General features: G+C 39.3%; 3 protein-coding genes across 16 annotated transcripts in view; 1 reads left to right on the top strand and 2 right to left on the bottom strand.

Moving 5' to 3' along the window:
• Nucleotides 1-443: 443 nt before the first annotated feature.
• slc27a1a (solute carrier family 27 member 1a) lies at nucleotides 444-9,963 on the bottom strand. 2 transcript variants are annotated; one of them, XM_089018150.1, is made up of 12 exons: nucleotides 9,811-9,963; nucleotides 8,016-8,183; nucleotides 6,043-6,437; nucleotides 5,788-5,955; nucleotides 4,669-4,738; nucleotides 4,484-4,575; nucleotides 4,284-4,393; nucleotides 3,811-4,020; nucleotides 3,617-3,743; nucleotides 3,236-3,538; nucleotides 1,656-1,802; nucleotides 444-1,185 (listed from the first exon to the last, which is right to left on the bottom strand). In XM_089018150.1, the coding sequence occupies exons 1-12, from the start codon at nucleotides 9,870-9,872 to the stop codon at nucleotides 1,028-1,030; spliced, it is 2,010 nt and encodes a 669-aa protein (XP_088874276.1). In that variant the 5' UTR covers nucleotides 9,873-9,963; the 3' UTR covers nucleotides 444-1,027. The 2 variants fall into 2 exon arrangements, with proteins under 2 accessions (XP_088874276.1, XP_088874277.1); XM_089018151.1 differs by lacking the exon at nucleotides 9,811-9,963 and adding an exon at nucleotides 8,485-8,847.
• Nucleotides 9,964-10,175: 212 nt separating this feature from the next.
• LOC148885490 (adhesion G protein-coupled receptor E5-like) overlaps nucleotides 10,176-20,496 on the bottom strand; it is a 16,459-nt gene continuing 6,138 nt past the window's right edge. Inside the window, exons 3-19 of the mRNA XM_089018149.1 lie at nucleotides 20,205-20,369; nucleotides 19,995-20,117; nucleotides 19,607-19,753; nucleotides 17,793-17,918; nucleotides 17,591-17,634; nucleotides 17,412-17,516; nucleotides 16,457-16,610; nucleotides 15,991-16,113; nucleotides 15,718-15,908; nucleotides 13,975-14,139; nucleotides 13,590-13,784; nucleotides 13,140-13,357; nucleotides 12,992-13,052; nucleotides 12,752-12,843; nucleotides 11,811-11,979; nucleotides 11,624-11,716; nucleotides 10,176-11,225 (exon numbers count right to left, since the gene is read on the bottom strand). Coding sequence (XP_088874275.1) covers nucleotides 11,184-11,225; nucleotides 11,624-11,716; nucleotides 11,811-11,979; nucleotides 12,752-12,843; nucleotides 12,992-13,052; nucleotides 13,140-13,357; nucleotides 13,590-13,784; nucleotides 13,975-14,139; nucleotides 15,718-15,908; nucleotides 15,991-16,113; nucleotides 16,457-16,610; nucleotides 17,412-17,516; nucleotides 17,591-17,634; nucleotides 17,793-17,918; nucleotides 19,607-19,753; nucleotides 19,995-20,117; nucleotides 20,205-20,369 — 2,213 coding nt within the window. The 3' untranslated portion in view covers nucleotides 10,176-11,183. The remainder of the gene's footprint in view (nucleotides 11,226-11,623; nucleotides 11,717-11,810; nucleotides 11,980-12,751; nucleotides 12,844-12,991; nucleotides 13,053-13,139; nucleotides 13,358-13,589; nucleotides 13,785-13,974; nucleotides 14,140-15,717; nucleotides 15,909-15,990; nucleotides 16,114-16,456; nucleotides 16,611-17,411; nucleotides 17,517-17,590; nucleotides 17,635-17,792; nucleotides 17,919-19,606; nucleotides 19,754-19,994; nucleotides 20,118-20,204; nucleotides 20,370-20,496) is intronic.
• The window catches only part of adgrl1a (adhesion G protein-coupled receptor L1a), a 253,372-nt gene continuing 248,849 nt past the window's right edge, over nucleotides 15,974-20,496 (top strand). For all 13 annotated transcript variants that reach the window (XM_089018139.1, XM_089018138.1, XM_089018147.1 and 10 more), the window contains exons 1-3: nucleotides 15,974-16,097; nucleotides 19,212-19,432; nucleotides 19,563-19,624. The gene's annotated coding sequence lies outside the window, so the exon portion shown is untranslated. The remainder of the gene's footprint in view (nucleotides 16,098-19,211; nucleotides 19,433-19,562; nucleotides 19,625-20,496) is intronic.

The raw sequence follows: 20,496 nt of genomic DNA, 5'->3' as shown, positions 1-20,496 counted from the left end.
GGTTGATTGATAGCTTTTTGCATCAAGTGTACAGATGGCTTCTGCAGGTTGTTTGTGAAGCCTGATTGATAGGATATTTTAACCTTGCAGTCTAAACTCTGCCGTTGAACTATCAAAGTTAAAACGCTCTCACTGTCATCTGCCTGTCTCTTTAATGTTTAAACCACCCTCCATAAAATTTTCAAAATTCTAATTTTAATGAATCAAATAGTAATATGAATAGTATAATTAGAATAAAATATAAAATGTATAAGAAAGGCATAGGGTCATCTTTTGAAGAAAATCAAGGCTTTTGGATAGGCCTTATATACTGGAAAATACGACAACGGGAATTAACCCAAAATTTACTATATTGAAGGTTAGCTCAAAATAGGGAACTTAAAATACAGTTATTTTGTACAGCCCCCATTTAACTTAAAATACAGAAATGTAAACGAGTTATGTATAAAAATACAAGGTACATTCTGTGATAACATTTTTTAATTGGAGTTCACATAAAAGCGGTCATCTAGAGGATGTTTATATTAAATCTTCAGCTGCAGACGATGTCACAAAAGGGTCTAGATGTATTACATGAAATGAGAGCCCAAAAAGGACATTTTCTTTTAAATCCATTTTGATGCTAAAACAGGATTATCACAGTTTTTTTTAAAAGATAAGGCACATTAGCAATTGTTGTTTTTGAGTCATGTAAACATGAAGGTGGATTGGCTTTTTTTCATCCATAGCACTACAAACATTAGTATTTGACCATGTGAGGCCCTCGATAGTGCCGCTTAACCCGACGAGAATAACTCCTAAAGTTGATCAAACCGGCATACTGTCCTTGTAAGTGTGGAGGGCACTTGATTATGTGCGTCGATGCATCTGTGAGGCGGAGGAGGTAATAAATGGCCTTACGTGAAGCAGCGTCTTACTCCTACTGTGTTAAAAACAAACAAAAGGAATCACCTGTAATCGTGCTGCCTCTTGGTGAGTAGGCGTGTCAACTCTGCTCCCTGAAGGATTCAAATTCCACACTTCCGCATCACAAATGCACCCGGGCCTCCATTATGGAAACAAAGAGCTCATCGTCCATCGCCACATAGCGGCCGATTTTCACATTTAAGAAGTAGAGTCGGTCATTTGTGAACCGTGGGTCGTAGCCCTCCTTCTGTAGTCTGGTTTTCTGGATTTTGAAGGTACCTATGGAGCAAAATGGAAAAAAATGATATATGACATGGATGAAAAGGTTTCTTCAGTCCTTATCTGTACTTGTTTGAAGGTCTTGGACGTTTCGCTCATCATTCGAAAAGCTTCGTCAGCGAACTAAGTTTTGCTGGTATCTCTGGCCCTATATATATCCCAAATGGTGGCGGTTCCAGACCTCTGCTTTGATCGGTCCCTGCTCTCAAGTTGGAGGGAGCAGTGGACTACTCGCTGCTAATCTAATTTTTCAGACAGAACTTTTGTTCTGTCTGATTATGTTCCATGACTGGCACTGATCGCCCTATTCGCTCTGGTACCGCATCATCAGCATGACTGATCCAAATTAAACATCAAACCACTATGGCGATTGAGTGAAGTGATTTAGTTTAGCTGTTTTACAAAAAATGCTTCCTTTACTTTCTTTTATGACGTGATTGAAAAATGGGAAGTCGTTCGCGGTGGTTTACCGGTGGTGTCAACGCTCGGCGAAAGTCTGAGGAACACCGGCCGAGCGTACGGCGGGAGAGCCATCTGGACCTTCTGCAGAAACGTGTCGCAATCGAAAGTGCCATCAGCGTCGGCAATAGCTGCCATGCCCGCCTTTCCTTCGACACCTGAGTGTAAAACACAGAAGATAAAACATTTGCGAGGCCGTGAATTTATTTACCAATAGAGGAGTGAGAATAGCGCAAAGTTCATCCAACCCGCTGGAATCACTGAAGGTGTGCCCCAGGGCTCCATCCCCATCCTCCTGCTCTTTATTACCAACAGTACCTATTTTCTCTCATATTTCTTCTTTTCCTTTCGGCTTTTCCCTTTAGGGGTCGCCACAGCGAATCAGTGTCTTCCATCTTCAGCTCTCGCACTCATTTTCCAAAATAAAATCTCTTTCATTGCGTTACAGATGACACCCAACTTTCCCGAAAAGCACAGTATTTCACTAGCATCAAATGTTACCACAAGTGTTATCAAATTGTGGTTGTTTCACTCTGAACAGTAGTTTCTTTTGATACAGATTAGCGGTGTAAAGGCATTTCGCTCCAGAGAAAAACCAAAGCCAAACTCGGAAGGGGAAAAAAAAGGAAGAAAAAAAAACGATTTATAGTTCCGGAAATACGGCAATTGGTAATGAGGCATCATGATTTTGAATCTTACACAGACTAGGGTAAACACATCTTTGGAGGGAGTTTGGAAATGGTCTGATGATTAATATTTGTGATTTAGTTTTTTTTGTTTTTACTTTATGTTACTTCCGGTAAAGAAAAAAAAAAACATTTTGTGACTGTAAAGTGTCCTTGAAAGTTTTGAAATGCGCTTATAAATGAAATGTATTATTATTATAATTCCCACATCTTGTCTGTGGTCTTTTGTTAAAATACTGTTGAAAACTGTTACAAGCGCATCCACTAAACGGTAAATAATAATAATAATAATAATAATAATAATACGTAATAATAATAATAATAAATTTCATTTATAACCGCATTTCAAAACTCTCAAGGTCACTTTACAGTCACAAAATGTTTTTTTTTCTGCGGGTGAGCAGCGGCAGCCACATGCACCAGCATTCACTCAACCCAGAAGTAATTCAAATAGATAGAAACCTAGCTAGCTAGCTAACAGATAGCTAACCGATAGCCAGCTAAACAGTTAGCTAACTAGCTAGATAGCCATATAGCTAATAAATAGCCAGCTAGCGAGACAGCTAATAGAATGCAAATAGATAGCAAATGGATAGCAAATAGATAGCCAGCTAGCTAATAGATAGCAAATAGATAGCAAAAGGATAGCAAATAGATAGCCAGCAAGGTAGCTAGCTAGATAGCAAATGGATAGCAAATAGCTAGCCAGCTAGGTAGTTGTCTATGTTAAGCGCTTTGTGACAGCTTTAGCTGTTGTTAAAGCGCAATATAAATCAATATGTAAACTTAGCTTGATTCATAGAACACCACAAAAATAACCACGGCTGCATAAAAAATGTAATAGACATAAAGTTAAAATCAGATTTATGAAAAAAATGTGACAATAAAGCAATATGTGGACTAACCTGGCACCGTCACGCCGTACACGGCCACATCAGTCTGATCCAAGAGGCTGCTCAATATGCCCTCCACTTCTGTGGTGGACACGTTCTCACCCCGCCACCGGAAGGTGTCGCCGCTGCGGTCGCGGAAATACATGTAACCTAATTCATCCATTACCAAGACGTCACCTGACAAATAGGCTGAGTCGTTCTTTTTAAAGACGTTTTGAGCTATTTTTTTGCTCGTAGCTTCGTGGTTAACGTAGCCGTCAAAGCGTCTCAGCGGGTCTTGTTGGTTGATGCGGCCAACCAGGAGGCCTGGCTCACCTGGAAAACGCAAGACGGGATCCGGTGGGTAGCTTTTCAAGTTATTTATTACATTGAGGGCAAAGTGGGATTCGTTACCAGGTTGACAAGGGACACAAAGACCCTGGCTATCTCGGATTAGCTCCATGTTGCTCTCGTTCACTTTGACCAGACGGATGGGGTAAACGCTTGGCAGAATTCGACTGTTAAATCCACAGGCACCCACCTGGAGATGGAAATCTTCAGTTATGTCCTTTAAACCAAAAATACAAAAGGCCGGTGTGAATGCTGACCTTGCCGTCCAAGTTGGCGATGCTACAGTTGCACTCCGTGGCTCCGTAGAACTCGCCGATCTGCGCCACGTCGAAACGCTGGGTGAAGGCTTCCCAGACGCTTGGACGGAGGCCGTTTCCAACCGCCAAGCGAACTTTGTGGGCTTTTTCTGACGGTCGCACCGGTTGAGACAGCAGGTAACGGCAAATTTCACCAATATACTGGACCACCTACAAGTGGAATAATTTTGGACTGTAATTACAGTATGTGAATTTTTTTGGGATGGCGGATTCTACTAATGACCCCATTGATTAACTCATTCACTTCCATTCACAAATTTCCATGGAAGTTGCCGCATAAATTCTCAAGTCTGAACCCTGACCTAAACACCATATAGAAAATAAAATAAATCAGAATGTATAAATGACATGTTTTTAACTCATTCACTGCCATTCCCGAATGTATTCGGGAATTGAAAATATGTGCAGTTTACTGTGCAGTTGTATTTGATGCAATCATCCCAGAAGCGACTCGCTGAGAATTTCTTCTTGACGACGACAGTGAGTCCATTTATCAGACTCTGGCCGACACCCATGATGTTACCTGACAAAGTGAAAAGCTTTTGCATCAGTTATACTCCCTCTTGAGGGGTTGAGAAGGGATGAAACGCTGACAAAGAAAAGTCTCTTTAACCTGCAGAGTGATACAGAGGTAGACAGTCATAGATGATGTCATCCGGGCGCATCCGAAAAGCATAGTAGCCGAAAGCAGCGATTCTGTAGTACCTGTAGAACACACAGTTGCTCTCAGATGTCCAAAGACATAAATACTCCTCTTTTTTTTTTTAACGGGACACCATTTTGTTAAGAGTAACATACCGACTGTGCACGACAATAGCAGCCTTGGGTAGTCCTGTGGTGCCAGAGGTGTAGATGTAAAACAAACAGTCTGCAGAACAAAAGACAACAGAGCATTCAGTTATGCAGGGATGCATCTGGGAAATTAAAAAAGGGTCTGAAAAAGGGGGCAAATTCTAAAATCGATTAGCCCAAATTGACCATATTGCCAAAGTATACAAAACTGATTGAAATAAACCAAAATACATTCATTGGAGCATGACATTTCTAAATATTTGACTAAAATCTATTTTTCTACTATATCAACAACTTTAATTCATGTCAAAGAATTTCTTCAAAATGCATAAATGGCGCAAGGGCGCGGCCCAGATGCATCCCTGGTTATGCATCTAAAACAGGACACGCATGTTTCAAAGCATCAAATAATGAATATTGTCTCCTGTGTGTTTGTATAAATTAAGTCGTTACATCATTAACTCATTCACTGCCAAACATGTGCAAAAATGTGTCCGCTCCAGTGCCAGGGTTTTTGTCATTGTCACTCAAATGCCACGACCCATAGACTATTGAGTTTTGGGACTACATAAGCATTCAATGCAGTTTAAAAAAACTTAGGCTCTCTTTTTTCATCAGAAAAAAAAATGTTAATTCCTAAATTATGAGTCTGGATTTATATGAGCTTGAAATGAGGGCGGATGTCCAAAATACAATGCAATACATACATATTGGTTTATATAACGCTTTAACAACAGTTGAAGCTTGACCAAATCATTCATAAGAGAAAAAAGACATGCTGCCCGCTTGTGGAAGGGAAAAACATTGCGAGGTCTGGCCAGCACTTTATCGCCACCCAAACAAGAAAGAAAAAAAAAACCCAAAACCTGAACAAATTTGAGAATACCGCTCTACATCCTATTTTGAATTACAGAATAAATGTGTGAATGGCAGTGAATGAGTTAAACAGTAATTGATATTTTAAATTAAAATATTCTAAATATGTTAATACAATGAAAAATTGACAACAACGACAAATAATATGATAAAATATATCAAACAAAGACATTTTTGTTAAGAGATTGTTAGCCATGGCAAAATTCAATACTTATGCAAGTGGAAGAAAAAAAAATAAGCATAACTCACCATTCATGCCTTTATGCTGAATGCAAGGTAAAGGGGAATGCCTTGGTGTAGATGCTAAAATTGGATCAAGAGGCGTCGCACCCAGGTAGGCGCCATGATGAGTGCTTAGGTCTCCGGTACAAAACCTCACCATGGCCTGACTGAGGGAGCCGCTGATCTCCGATATGGCTGCCACAAAGAGAAAAAGAAAATAGAGCTCTTAGTAATTGTTTGGCTTCAAACGACTTATTTTTATGTGATTTCTTTATTTCTTACCATCTGCAAGCTCAGCTCCAAATACAATAGCCCGAGACCGAGACACCCCGATACAGTGCAGGAGGGAATCCTTGCGGAGGTTGAAGTTGATGAGAGCAGCTTCCACACCGATCTTGGCTAAGCCCAGCCAGAGCGCCACCTGTAACGGTCGACTCTCCATAAAGATGGCCACCACGTCTCCAGTGACCCAGCCTTGACTTCTGGCCCAGTTGGCCACCGAGTTGGAGAGTTGGTCTAACTGGGTGAACGTCCATGATTCTCCCGTGGCCTCGTAGATCAGTGCAATCTTGTTCGGGTTGCGTTTCACCGTCTGGGCAAACATGGTGAGGATGTTGCTTCCGTTGCGCATGTAACGCCACAGAGCCATCTTGACTCTTAGTAGCACACACAGGCCGCTGAGAAAGACAACAAATGAGAAATTGGCAATAAGGTGATCCCAAGATTTATGATGATTAAAAACTCACTTGGTCCGCAATGCTTTTAAAACATTTTAGTCTCTTTTACCCACGCTTCTCTTTAGATCTATTTTGATGTCAATTATGTATGCTCGTCTTCAGAATACATTTTATTTTGCATTTTAAGCTCTTGTAAAGCATCTTTGAGTGCAATGAAAAGCGCTTTCAAATTAAATGTATTATTATTATTATCATTATTATTATTATTATTATTATTATTATTATTATTAACCGCATTCAATGCACACATCTCAAAATTAGTAACACATTCAACAGCCAAGCCAAAAGCTTTAATAATAATAATAATAATAATAATAATAATAATAATAATAATAATAATAATAATAATAATAATAATAATAATAATAATAATAATACATTTCATTTATAAGTGTCTTTCAAAACTCTCAAGGTCACTTTACAGTCACAGGATCAGTTTTTCTGTGGGTGAGCAGCGGCAGCCACACGCGCCAGCGTTTACTCAACCCGAAAGTAACTCAAACAGATAGAAAGCTAGCTAGCTAGCTAATAGCCAGCCAGATAGATCACTAGCTAGCTAATAGATAGCATATAGCCAGCTAGTTAATAGATAACCAATAGATAGCTAATAGCCAGCCAGCTAGATTACTAGCTAGCTAATAGATAGCGAATAGCCAGCTAGCTATTCGCTATCTAGCTAGCCTTCCGCTATCCAGCCTCCTAGATAGCTTCTTCTTTTCCTTCAATATACATTTGGGAGTCAAAATAAATAAATAAATAAATAAATAAATAAATAAATAAATACATACATAAATAAATAAATAAATACCACTAATCATAAATAAACAAAGAAAATAATCCATTTCATCTAAGCGCCTTTCAAAACTATCAAATATTCTGAGATGTTTTAAAACAATATCTCATTTGAACGTCCTTGTGGTAATTTTTGGGGTGTAATTTGCCCCATATTATTGGAAATTTGCCTTCATTAAATAATATACATTACAAGATAAATGGACAATAGTTATACAATTATACACAGTGCACACAATTGATTATAATTAATGTGTCCTAATCATTATTGTGAAAACCATGCGTTTAGAAAAAAATATCCACAGAACACCTTAAGTGGCATGATTTGCAATGTCTGAAAATTCTACTTGATCGGATAATATATTACGGTATAACATGTTGTATATGCATCAATTATCAAAGCCGCTTCTGGTCAGAAGAGTCACTTAAAGCAATGCTTTCTTTGCAACATCAGCTTTGCATATGCCCCATCCATTGTGAAAGAGGTAAGGACTCAGTCCACTCACATCTAGCTCATCCACTGAAAAACTTATCCTGTGACTGTAAAGTGACCTTGAGAGTTTTGAAAAGGGCTTATAAATTGAATGTATTATTTTTATCTCCAGTGATATGGTTAAAAATATCACAGTCAAGCTAATGACAGCCATTTATTGGCACCAACTTGTATTGTTTCTTCGGGCATCTATTGGACGTATGACCCTAAGAAATTTGAATTAGTCCGCTTACGTGACATCTCTCTTGGCGGTCAACGCAGCCACGTAGAAATACTTCCAGTTGCTGGTGCCCAAGTACACCCCGACGCCCGCCACCACACTCCAGGGCCAGGACACCCCAAAAAGACGAAGGATCCCCATGGAGCCCAAAAAGGCTGATAGGCTTGCTGCATTGTGCATTCTGAAAATGAATAGATTAGATGACGTTAAATGTGAGGGATGGATGACTGGAGATTTATTTCGAAAAGGACACACAGATATATCCATAAATACATGTGAGGGGACGAATATGTATACAGTAACAATGAATAAAGAGTGACTGGTGTGCATGCATATTTCGTAAGGCGTTATTTAGGCTGCACTTTTACTTCCCCCAAAGTTAAAACTCTACTCCACATTACAGTATTCATACAGTACATTTTGCGTGTGTTAGGCTTCCCAGCAAAAAAAACCCAAAAGTCACGTGCATCAACTCAACTTACCTCAAGTAAATAGACAAGTCACCTTTCACCCAATAACCCTAGCCTACTCCACGAGGGGGCACGTCAACGCGTAACTGTTTCCGATCATTAGCGATAATCTTATGCGCTTTCGTCGCTTTTTACCCCCTTCTTTTTAATAGTAGTTGTGACACTTTTGCATGTCGGCGGTTCGCGTGGTTGCAGTGCTAAAAAATGAATGGCACTCCAAATGTCATCCGAAGTCCCCGAAGCAAGTGTGTCGTTTACAACCAGGAGTCCATCGTATCAATATTTTTAAATGTTAAGCGACAGCTGGTTGAGCATTTTAATTTTTTTTCGGGAGGAAATGTATTTTTTCCTCCCTTCTGTACACCATATTGAATAGGGACGTCGCCAAATAAAGCCCCGCCCCAGATTCGCGTGAGGGCGACGTATCAAGATTATCTAATTGGTTAACTAAAGTGATCGTCAAAGCAAGGCTTGGTTTCTATTGGATCTGGATTGGATCTATCATCCACGCCCCTTTACACTCCTCGAACCATATTTGCCAGAGATTGCTGAACGGCGACAATGGGACACATTACTAAATAGTAAAATGTTGCGTAAATCTGCTGAAATGAAATTAAACATTTGGCTCGTTTGGCGTATATGCTTGCTGAATATGAAAACCGCCAAACTGAATGAAAGGAAAATATTCAACTGTATTTTGACGACCTATTTGTTTCAGGTACGTGTGAGATAAACATTGGACTTATTTTTGTCCACTTTCGACATGAGCGCTGTCACAGGTACAACTTTCCTCTGACAATAAGACATCGTATTTAACAGAAAAATATACACCAAAATGTCATTTTAAAATACTGTCGTGCCTATTGTCATTGAATATTTCCAAATAAAACGAAACACGACAAAATATTTAACATTAAATGCTATAATTCTTGTGCGATATATTCGTCCATTGAAAATAACACATTTTAGATGAGTATGACGCATTAACATGTCAAATGTCAAATGTCCAGGCCTTGATGAACTGTTAAGATATTTCGATTACGCCAATCTTAAACAAACAGACGACAAAAGTGAAATCTCATTGCTGAAAGAATGCGAATTTCTTTGTCCCAAATACATCAATTCAAAATATCGTGTAACCCACAATCACATGCAAAAAGCAATACAATTTTAGAGTCCAAACAATATCTAGTCACAAATCCTGCAATCATGCAGCATTGCATATCAAGGAAATTACTCCAGCAAACACAAACACAGGAAGCCACGGTTTCAACATTGGTCTCGCATACGCCCACATTTCTCAGTAGATACCTGACTCTTGACAGCTTTGGAACATACCTGGACCCTTGTGGCCAAGAAAATAAACCCCAAAATCCAATAACGCGTCCTTTGGATGACATTAGTGTAGAATGAAAGACTGTGTCCTGCTAATGCGACAACCAAAAGTACTCCATTTACAGCCTAATATTTACTAAACAAGCTTGGGCAGTTCTGTGATTGAACAGTAATACGTGTTCCACCAGGTTAACGAGTTTCCACCTGAAGAATGCTTTTCTGTTCAATCACAGTTCTGCAAATCACACCACACAACAGTTGGTGTGTCGTTTTTTTTTTTTTTTTTTTTTGGGGGGGGGGGGGGGGGGGGGGGGGGTGGTGTCTTGTTTACTTTTGATATTTTAATCCCTTTACTTGAAAAACAAGGCAGGAGAAGTGTTCTTGTCACTGTTGGTTGTTGGTTAGATCCCCTTCAAATAATCTTGAGGTAGTAGTTTATTTTTAAAATAATATCTTATGTTTCAGATTTCGGCCTGAGTTTGCAAAGCCTTACATAATATGCATTGTCAAAGAACTGAAAACACAACCCATTAACAAACATTTTAACTTCAAAAGGAAGTGAATAATAAGGCTGTGAATAATTTTGTAACAAGTCAATTTGTTCCAGATTAGTTTCATATGATGAGGCAATTAGGCAATCGTGTGCACAGTAAATATTAATTCATCAATTATCAGAGTCGCGTATAAAAAGCTAAATATAAAATCATGCAAATATAAAAAAAAAATCAAACTAAGAACCTGTTAAAACATCTTTCCAATCCTATTATTTTGCATTCTAAACCATCATAGTAATTGACACAAACATATAAATAAGTTCCACACTGGAAAAAAATGCTTCCACACTTGTAAGTAATGTGATTTATCAAAACAAACCCAAATATACATTACAACTCAGCACAACAGGTGGATAAGGAAAACACAATTGACATTACACGGTGAATTGCACAAAAGAATTGGTGTAAGTCTCTACACTTTGTCTTTTTTTAGCCAAAATAAAGCCTAAATAAATCTGACATGTTATACCCCCAAAAATAGATAATACATTTATACATATATTTTTGGATTATTTGGGGAAGTGTACCTGGATTGATGCACCTGGCAGTACAGGCTTTTAATTTGAAATCCCATTTTAAACATACATAAGAAATGTGCATAATGCGCATATAGCCCGGATGTAGCTCATTTAAATCTTTTTTTTTTCATGTCGCCAACAGAATATCGAATTTAAATGACATCATAACTCTCAACATTTCCATGTCAGTCGCTTCGAATGTTGTGGTATATTTATCAAGAAGTATACAGTATTTGATCTGTTGACAAATGGCTGGCCAGTGCTGGTACAGTACTCATGACCACAAAATCAAGAGTCTGTTTCCTCAGATGTGCGACTCTCCCGTGTCCTGGCTGCTCTTGGATGCCTTTGGATGGATGTCAGGAAGAAAAGAAACAAGTCGTCAGTTACCACTGGGTAACTTTATTGCTCATTCATTCTTAGCAAAGGATGGGCAGCACTGTCAGTTGAATAAAAACGCTTTATCTCCATGTGATCTGGGATCACAGAAATATTTTTTTCCCCAGTATTATTATTTTTTGATTCATGTACTGTAATTTCAAAATGACCAATTACATTATTATTCTACAGTTATTGTTACAGTATTTTGCTTTCAGCAATTGTACGTTTTGTTTATATTTCTCATTGCGTGATATATGGTGAATTTTGTCATTTAATCTGGACACAAAAATATTGTAGCTTTTTGCCTCCCATAATGTATCCATCATTTATTCATATTGAAAATGAAAAGAAAAAAAATCCTACGTGGTGTTTGCTGGGAAATGAGCTGAATTCAGAGTAGCTTTTCTTCGGTGGTGCATTGAATCTGGACAGGAGGTTTCCATACTCATCCCTCACCTAAAATCCATAACAGCAAGTTTGAAAGTTGTTCAAATGTTTTTCTGATTATATTGTATTGTAAATGTAATCTGACTGTTTTTCAGTGATTGACCTGCTTGGAGAACAGACAGTGAATCACAAACAGCAGAAGGCCTTGTAGACTGGCGAAGATGGTGAACAGGTAAGACATGACCATGGTACTCCTATCAAATTGGAAGCAGCCAAAAATCCACGTGGTGCCAAGCACGCAAAGCTGTGCCACTGCTGTGATGGTAAAAGCTCTGCAGGGGGCGGCAAAGAAGCGCGTTGGGAGAAATAAGGGACGGGTGAGGCTTCATTCAACACATCCTCATATGTTGCAGGATAAAAATATTCACTGCCAGATATGTGCAAAAATGTGTCCACTCCAGTGCCAAGGTTTTTGTCATTGTCATTTGAATTCCAGTACCCACAGATTATTCAGTTTTAGGACTGCTTAACATTAAAATCCAGCATTAGAAAGAAACCTTAGGCTCTCATCTTTCATCAGAAAAAAGAGTTACAGTAAAGTCTCGTTATATCGATATTCAAGGGAGTCCGAAAAAATATCGATATAACCGGGACTATCGATATATCCGACCCTGTTTGCATGTAATTTTCTCCGTGCGTGCATAGAAATAGTATCGATATAACCGGGACTATCGATATATCCGATATCGATATAACGAGACTTTACTGTAATTCCTAAATCATATGGGTCTGAAGTTATATGAGCTTAAAATGAGGGTGGCTGTCCAAGATACAAGTCAAGACATACATATTGGTTTATATAGCACTTTAACAACAGCTGAACCTGGGACAAAGCACTAACATAGAAAAAGGGAAATGCTGCCCTCTTGTGGAAAAAAACATTGCCAAAGGCCATGGCCAGCACTTTATCAGCACGCAAGAATGAAAAAACAAAACCCGAACAAATTCGGGAATGGCCCACTATATCATATTTTCAATCCCTGAATAAATTTGTGAATGGCTGTGAATGAGTTAAAAATATGTCATTTACACTTGCTGACTTACTTTATTTTCTGTAAGGTGTTTAGGTCAGGGTTCAGACTTGAGAATTTCTGTGCCAACTTCCAGGCCGTGATGAGAAAGAAGAAAATGTTGATCTGAAAAGAGGTGTAGTTCATGGAAGTTTAACTTTTATTGTTGTGTGAAAACACAACAAATGCAGCGTTGTTTAACAATTTGACACATTTACGTTCAAACAAACGCAGTGAGTTTTGCAATGTTTTGTGAAACTACTGTTGTACTTACGGCAATGATGCCACAAACCGGACCCAAAAAACTCCAGATTAAGTCCACATTTAACCAACAACTGCAAACACATATGTAAAAGTTTCAAGGTGATCCAAAGATGGATTAAAACAACAAAAAAATCACCATCACGGAGTCAAATACTAACTATCGCTGGGTGCCATATCCTTTCGGGTTGATCAAAGCAGAGATGGCGACGATCGCAGCGGGGACACCGTAACCGCCCGCCATCATATAGAAGGTCCGGAAGTTGGTATTAAACACAAAAATGACCATACGGAAGAGCTGCACGCCTTCCAGACACATCCAGCAAAACGCAGCCAAGAAGAAATAATGCAGCAGGCCGGCGATCACAGCGCAGGCATTCTAATAGATGGACAAAGCAACAGGATCGGATAAGTCACTCCTATTTCACTTGTAGGTTTTTGGAGCTCTTGTCTTTATTAGGAGCTTCGCACAGGGCACATATTGAGATATTGAGAACAAAAAAAGATCAGTTTTTCAAATTCATTCAGGCCTACCTCAGTGCCTGAAAAGTCATGGAGGATACAGTCATGCTACACAGGAAGACGGAAACTTTAAAAAAATATGTACTCACTTGGTTCTCTGTACGGGAAATCCCTACAAGAAAGATGAGGGCGGCGACAAACAGGCTGATGCACAGGTGCAAGTGGATGGTAGTCCGGGCGCTTTGGATGGAGCGGATGAGCGAAAACGTCAGGATGCAGATGAGCAGGCAAATTAGTGACAGGGATAATCCTACCCAGGTCACAACCTGCAATTCGAACGTCGCCTGTCCAAAGGACAGTGATGCATACAGAACATTTTACAGCCTCATACTAGAAACCATCCTGAGAGACAGAATGAGTTTGGAATTCCCAATTTATATATACACATAAAATCAACACTACGAATGGCTATCTGTCAATCAAAAAGGAAATGGTGGATACGGAGTGATGACCAAACACAGCCAGAATGTTCACCTCGACATCGTAAAGGGCCATGAGCACAGCAAAAGTGCTCAAGTGATTGCAGGAGCACACTGTGAATTCAGAGTTGGACTCCACCGCCGTGCAGCCGTCGGCAGACCAGCTTCCGTTCCCACGGGAAGCGTTCCAGAACGCGCACAAGTGGAGACGCGCGTTTCGCTGAAAGAAAATGAGACAGATCTGCCGTTTTTGTGTGATTTATTTAATCTCATGAAAGGAGAAAAAAAACGGTAATACAAGACAGCTTGGAGATTCCCAGAATTTAGTATGATATATTGCAAAATGCATTTTAGTACCTATAAAATTAACTAATTCACTGCCAGACGTGCAAAAGTGTCAAAGTCAAAGTCAGCTTTATTGTCAAATATGCTAATATGCATGATATACAGTACAGATGAAATTAATGTCCTCTTGGACCCAGCGTGCAAGGCACGTATAATGTGGCTAAAAAAGACAGACAATTGACAACAGACGATACATGTAATTTCTGAATGTAAAGTGAGGTAGTGTCAGATGTAAAGTGAGGTAATGTCGTCTGGAAAGTGAGGTAGTGTCATATGTAACTTGATGTAATGTAGTAATGCAAAAACAAACAAACAAACAAACAAACAAACAAACAAACAAAAAAGGGTTGAAGTGAGGTCTTGCAGAAAAAAAAAACGAGAAAAGAAAAGTGTGCCATACTCCAGTGCCAGGGTTTTTGTCGTTGTCACTTGAATTCCAGGACCCACAGAATATTGAGTTTTAGGACTACATAAACATTTAATGCAGCGTAAGAAACCTCAGACTCTCTTCTTTCATCAGAAAAAAACAGTTAATTCCTAAATTATATGGGTCTGGAGTTGTCTGATCTTGAAATTAGGGCGGCTGTCCAAAATACAATGCAATACATACATATTGGTTCATATAGTGCTTGAACCACAGCTGAAGCTGGAACAAAGCACTGACATGGAAAAAGCTTTATCTGCACCTAAGCATGACAAAACAAAACCCGAACAAATTCGGGAATGGCGCTCGACATCATATTTTCAATATCCGAAGTGAATGACAGTAAATTAGTGAATAATTACTGTAATTTGTACACATGCACCTACACGTTTGGATTTAGTCACGTTAGTTTGCACCACAGAATCTTATTGAACTGAGGCATTTACTTCAACAGCTTTGTCCTTAACTTTCATTCTGCTGACGCACGCCTAAAGTGCATGCGCGCATAGATTAGTCAAAGTAAAGCATTAGTCATTAACCTCCATTTTGCTTTTTTTCCTACATTTGCTATTCCACTGTAGTTATGTACTTTCCGGTGTATAAGGCGCACCGGAGTATAAGGCGCACCCCAAACGAATGATGTATTTTTAAAAATTTTGCCATGCACTGTAAGGCGCACCGGATTATAAAGCGCACCTTCAACGAACGAAAAAAGTTTTCTAAATGTAATATATTAATATATAAAAGTTTCTAAATATAAGGCACATCCACATTATAAAGCACTAGAGTAAAGGCTGGAGTTCCGCACAAATTCTACATGGGGAAATGTGAGACCTGTTGCTGCTCAATATTCAGAATACTGCACATACAAAGCGCACCTGCACATTAGGCGCTGGGTCATATTTTGAAGAAAATGAAGGCTTTTGGGTGCGCTTTCTGCACCGGAAAATATGATATATAATTTTCGTTTTTTTTTTACATGCAAATGAAAACGCATCCTCATTTAGAACCTGAAAAGTTGATAGTTACCCGTGTCAAGTGGTTAAAAGTTATGAGTACTGGCTCTTCCAGGTGACTGGTGTTGGTGTTCGTAACGGAGACGGTGACTACTTTGGAGTTGATGACAAAGCTTTCGTTGGCCTGCGCATTCATCCCACTGTAGAAGCCATCGGCCAAGGTTTCCAGATTTGAATAGCTGAGCAAAGACACACTGGCAAAGCCTGCAATATTCATGAAAGAAACACAACAATCAAGCTGATGACTTTATGGAACCGCTCATTTGCTTGAAGGTGTGAATACCACCTGGATACAGGGAAGGATCTCCGGAAACCGTTTCCAACGGGATATTCAACATGACTGGCTTCGTTGACAATATCGCGACTCCCTGAGGTGGCATGGCTCCTTTGTGGGTAAGTAGATCCAATTCTGATGACAAAATAAGATCAGTTATGTTTGTATGTGTTTGATGTGGCATTTTATTGTATTAAAAGTTTAGAAAGTTTAGTTCCGCAATAAAATGTTTTTATACTCTAAATGTTTTTTGCAATTTGCGAGTGTGTCCATGACGCACGCAACCGAGCCAGAAGGGAAAAAAAATAATTGTCATTTAAATTTTATTACCACCCTCTACAGGCCTGGAGCTGACGTGCATGCATTTCATATGTCTGCACAGTTACACTTTTGTTGTAGGGAAAAGTAGAGTAACTTTTCATCTAATTTCCTACTAAATCTTGAAGAATCAAAGTCGCTGGAAACAGAATATCATTACCCGTGTATGCGGATGATCTCCTGATTCTGCCGGCATCAATAAAAGGTCCTATTAGATTTAACGCACTCTCCACCAAGTCCAAAAATGTTGACACCTTCCTGTTTTCATTCAGAACACCAGTGGACAAGAGTTGGTCAATTACCACCAAAAGTCTCTGGAAGGAAAAAACAACACTTTTGTTGGAGTTGTTGTGTTCTTCATTTGATGATATTTTTAATGTGTGTTATATACACAGTTATGTATGTATTGCATTGTATTTTGGACAGCTGCCCTCATTTCAAGCTCAGATAACTACAGACCCATAAAACTCAGGAATTAACCTTTTTTTTAGAATCTAAGGTTTCTAATGCCGTGTTGAAGTTTATGTAGTCCTAAAAGTCAATAATTTGTGGGTCCTGCAATTCAAGTGACAGTGACAAAAAACTTGGCACTGGAGTGGACACATTTTTGCACATGTCTGGCAGTGAATTAGTTAATTATGATTAGGTGGATTAAATATATCTACGAATTCATACTCTATGTACAGGATTTTTGTTATAAAATGTCCATTTTGGCCATTTTGAGGAGTTCTTTAGGTCATCCAGTCGAATATAACATATATCAATTAACTTAAATTGGGATTCAATCTGGATGAGTCACCAACCAGTTATACTGTAGTATATTCACACTTCCAGTCACTTTTGGGCTGTGGTGTCCAAACTATACCACAGGGGCCGTTTGTGCTGAGTATAATTAGCTATTGCTTCATACTATTTTGTCATCTGTATTTCCTTCAACGTCTACACAAAGCCAAACTGGCTTCTCTCTGTCATAGGTGTGCTAGACTGGTAAAGTAGTATCTGGCTTGTAGTATCAGAGCATTGTTTCATGGGTGTCTATAGTGCAGATGTACACTGATATTCGAGCGTGCCTTGGAATTTTTCAATATTAGATACAAAGTTCTGAGCAGAAATACCCCAAGCAGGTCAGGGTCATCCAAGTCTTCTGGATCGTCACCCCGAATCAAGTCCTCACACTTTCGTTTCAGCTGTATCAGCAGATGACGTACAATAGGAACAGTCTAAGCAGGAACCATTGAAGGAGAATTAAACACAAGAAAAGCCTTTAAAGTTCACTACTGGTGCGTGGCGTTACCTCTTTTAGATCAGCTGTGTCTTTGAATGCATCACAGTCTAATACTGAAAACAAATGAGTTTTATTTAATACATTGTGCCTGAAATGAACAACAATGCTGGAGCAGAGAGAGAGAGAGAGAGAGAGAGAGAGAGAGAGAGAGAGAGAGAGAGAGAGAGAGAGAGAGAGAGAGAGAGAGAGAGAGAGAGAGAAAAAATCCTACCCGTGCAACGAGCATCTTTGTTTCTGTAATTGGTAAACCCGGCTTGGCACTCACAGTAAGGGCCGCTAGTTCCGATGTGGCAGGTTCCATTTCCACAGTGGTTTGTCTCATCTATCGAACATACAGCTTGAGGAAAAACAAAATCACAATGTCAATATATTATTCCTATACAGACCTTTGAGTAAATGGGCTCAACAAGGGGATCTTTGTTTATTTAATATGGACACAGCAGTTAAATTGCTTGTATACAAATAACTGAAACTCTTCCAAATTTCTCTCCATGGCATGTTTGCACTCACTCACGGTTGACACGGAGGCGCTCTAAAGCAGCCACACCCAAGGGCTATCCAAAGAGAAGCTGTACTTTTAGGATGTTGATAATTGCACCAGATCACCACAGATGTGAACAAAGCTGCTCAAGTTCTTATTTGGCGGTGGTGGGCAGTCAAGACCTGCAAAGCCTTCTCTGCTGGAATAGAAAACATCTCGATCACAGATGAATGTGTTGCTTCCACATGTGTGTTTTTCGTATATAAGCATTTAACTAATCACATTTCAGCCATCTTTTGTTATCTGGGTCAGAAATCAACCTATACGCCTTCACAATCAGTTTTGCAGGCCCTGGAGCATAAAAATCAATGTAGATGAAACAGTTGCTTGAACCAATCAGTGTCGAGTTGGCAACCCAAGGCCTGCTGGAAGGTGCTGGTTACTGCAGAGGTTTCGCAAACTATGATTGGCTAGTCACATGAATGGCTAGTCACTAGCTAGTCAAAGTATCACTAGCTACTAGTGAAGAGCATACGGGCCAGAGCTAGAACACTGTATTTGTAGCGATCTGCAGAAGCAAATATATTGTTGTGTTGAAGGAGGAGAAGAAATTGATTTTGTTGCAGATATAGTAATAAAATCATTTTCATGATGGAGTTTTCAAGAATAGATAGACATCATTAAGGTTGGACAACTCCGAAGCTTGCAAAAATAATAAATAATATTGCAATTTTATGCGGTTATCATGTATCCACACGTTCGTACTAAAATTTATTTATTTCTCAAGTTTCTTCAAGTTGCAAGTTAGTTCCTGGCCAACAGCACCCTCTAGTGGACCTGTAGTAATATCACACCAGACTAGCAGCTGATTGATTCAGACGTAGCACTACTGAAGGCCTAGAAGTGACATGCACGGCCCGCCACTGTCATTTGGTGACAGATGTGTAAAGTCATGCTGGAATGGACCTGAAATGCGTCACCGAGCTCAATTTTGGCCAAACATCCAAATTTAAGAAAACTGAAATAGTGAAAAACAGCGTGATATCCCCATAATTTTTTGCTACATAGCTCAGTCTTTGCAAGTATTTTGTCCAATGATCTTTGAATATTCATTTATTCATTCATTTTCACATCTGCTTATCCTTACAGGGATCGCGAGGGATGCCGGAATCTATCTCAGCTGTCTTCGGACAGTAGACAGAGGACACCCTGAACCATTTGCCGGACAAAGACGAAAAACCATCTGTGCTCACACTCGCACTTTGGCACAATTGAGACCATTTCATTGGCCGGCCAGGCTTGTTTTTGGAATATGGGAGGAAATGGGAGTACCCAGATAAAACCTACACAAATACCTTTGCCAACGAAAGGTAATACAATTAAATGCAGAAAGAATATAAATCGCCAATATGTCCACTTTTTGTGACATTTGTTCCGATGAGATTTGTTTGTATGTAAAATAGATCAATGAAGGTTGCCAAACAGCATCTTTGTTTGTAGGGTGCAACATTTGTCTTGGATTATGCACTGATGGTGTTGCTGACCTTCATACGGCTCTTGAGGTAACGTGAAGTTGTTTCCGCCAGGCTTGATTGGGAAGCTGGCATTGCTGACGCAGTCATAACTGCCAGCCGTGTTGACGCACGTCGCATTTGGCCCACATATATTTTCCTCCAGACACTCATTCACATCTATACAGTGGGATAGACAAACATCATCAATCTCTAAACAGGGCAGTCATCCACATTGCAAACTGCATGACCAATTGACGACTGCAGCCTATTTTAAACGGCCATAACCTCAGGCGCATCCGGACATTAATATTTAGAATATTCTGCATTTCCACTGGGCCTTTACAACTTTTTAAGGCTCTGACTTGTGTACTTAATTTTCAACTTTTCGAACTATGCAAAAAAAAACAATGCATCTTACCATCGCAATCCGAATTAACATTGATAACGAATCCCTCGTTGCAACCACAGTAGTACTTTGGACTGGTGTTAATACAAGGTCGTGATCCACAGATATCTTTGTCCTCCAAACATTCATTTATATCTGCAGAAAATTAAAGTTCATGTCTAAGCTAAAGCCAGCACTAAAACTCATCCGAAATGAACAAATATCTTTGCGGAGTTGATTTACCGTTACATGTTAAAGATGACTCAATAGTAAACTTGGTTGACCTCATATTGGTTTGAAATCCATTTTCACACATGCAGTTGAAGCTGCCAATGGTGTTGACACAATATGCATTCTTTCCGCAAAGACCCATGCCTTCAGGGTAGTCTTCGTCGCATTCGTCTTCGTCTTTTGGGAAACATCAAGAAATGAATTATTTGAAAATGAGTCATGCCCCCAAAAAATATCCAATCCAATAAGGGAGTCTTGAAGTCTTGGTTCGTTGTTGAGAGATAGGTGTCATGGAATAGTTTTT

This window comes from Hippocampus bargibanti, linkage group LG17 (genome assembly GCF_051943395.1).
Source record: "Hippocampus bargibanti isolate YZ-2025 linkage group LG17, ASM5194339v1, whole genome shotgun sequence".
NCBI classification, from domain to species: domain Eukaryota; kingdom Metazoa; phylum Chordata; class Actinopteri; order Syngnathiformes; family Syngnathidae; genus Hippocampus; species Hippocampus bargibanti.
This window is presented reverse-complemented; position numbering and strand designations above follow the sequence as displayed.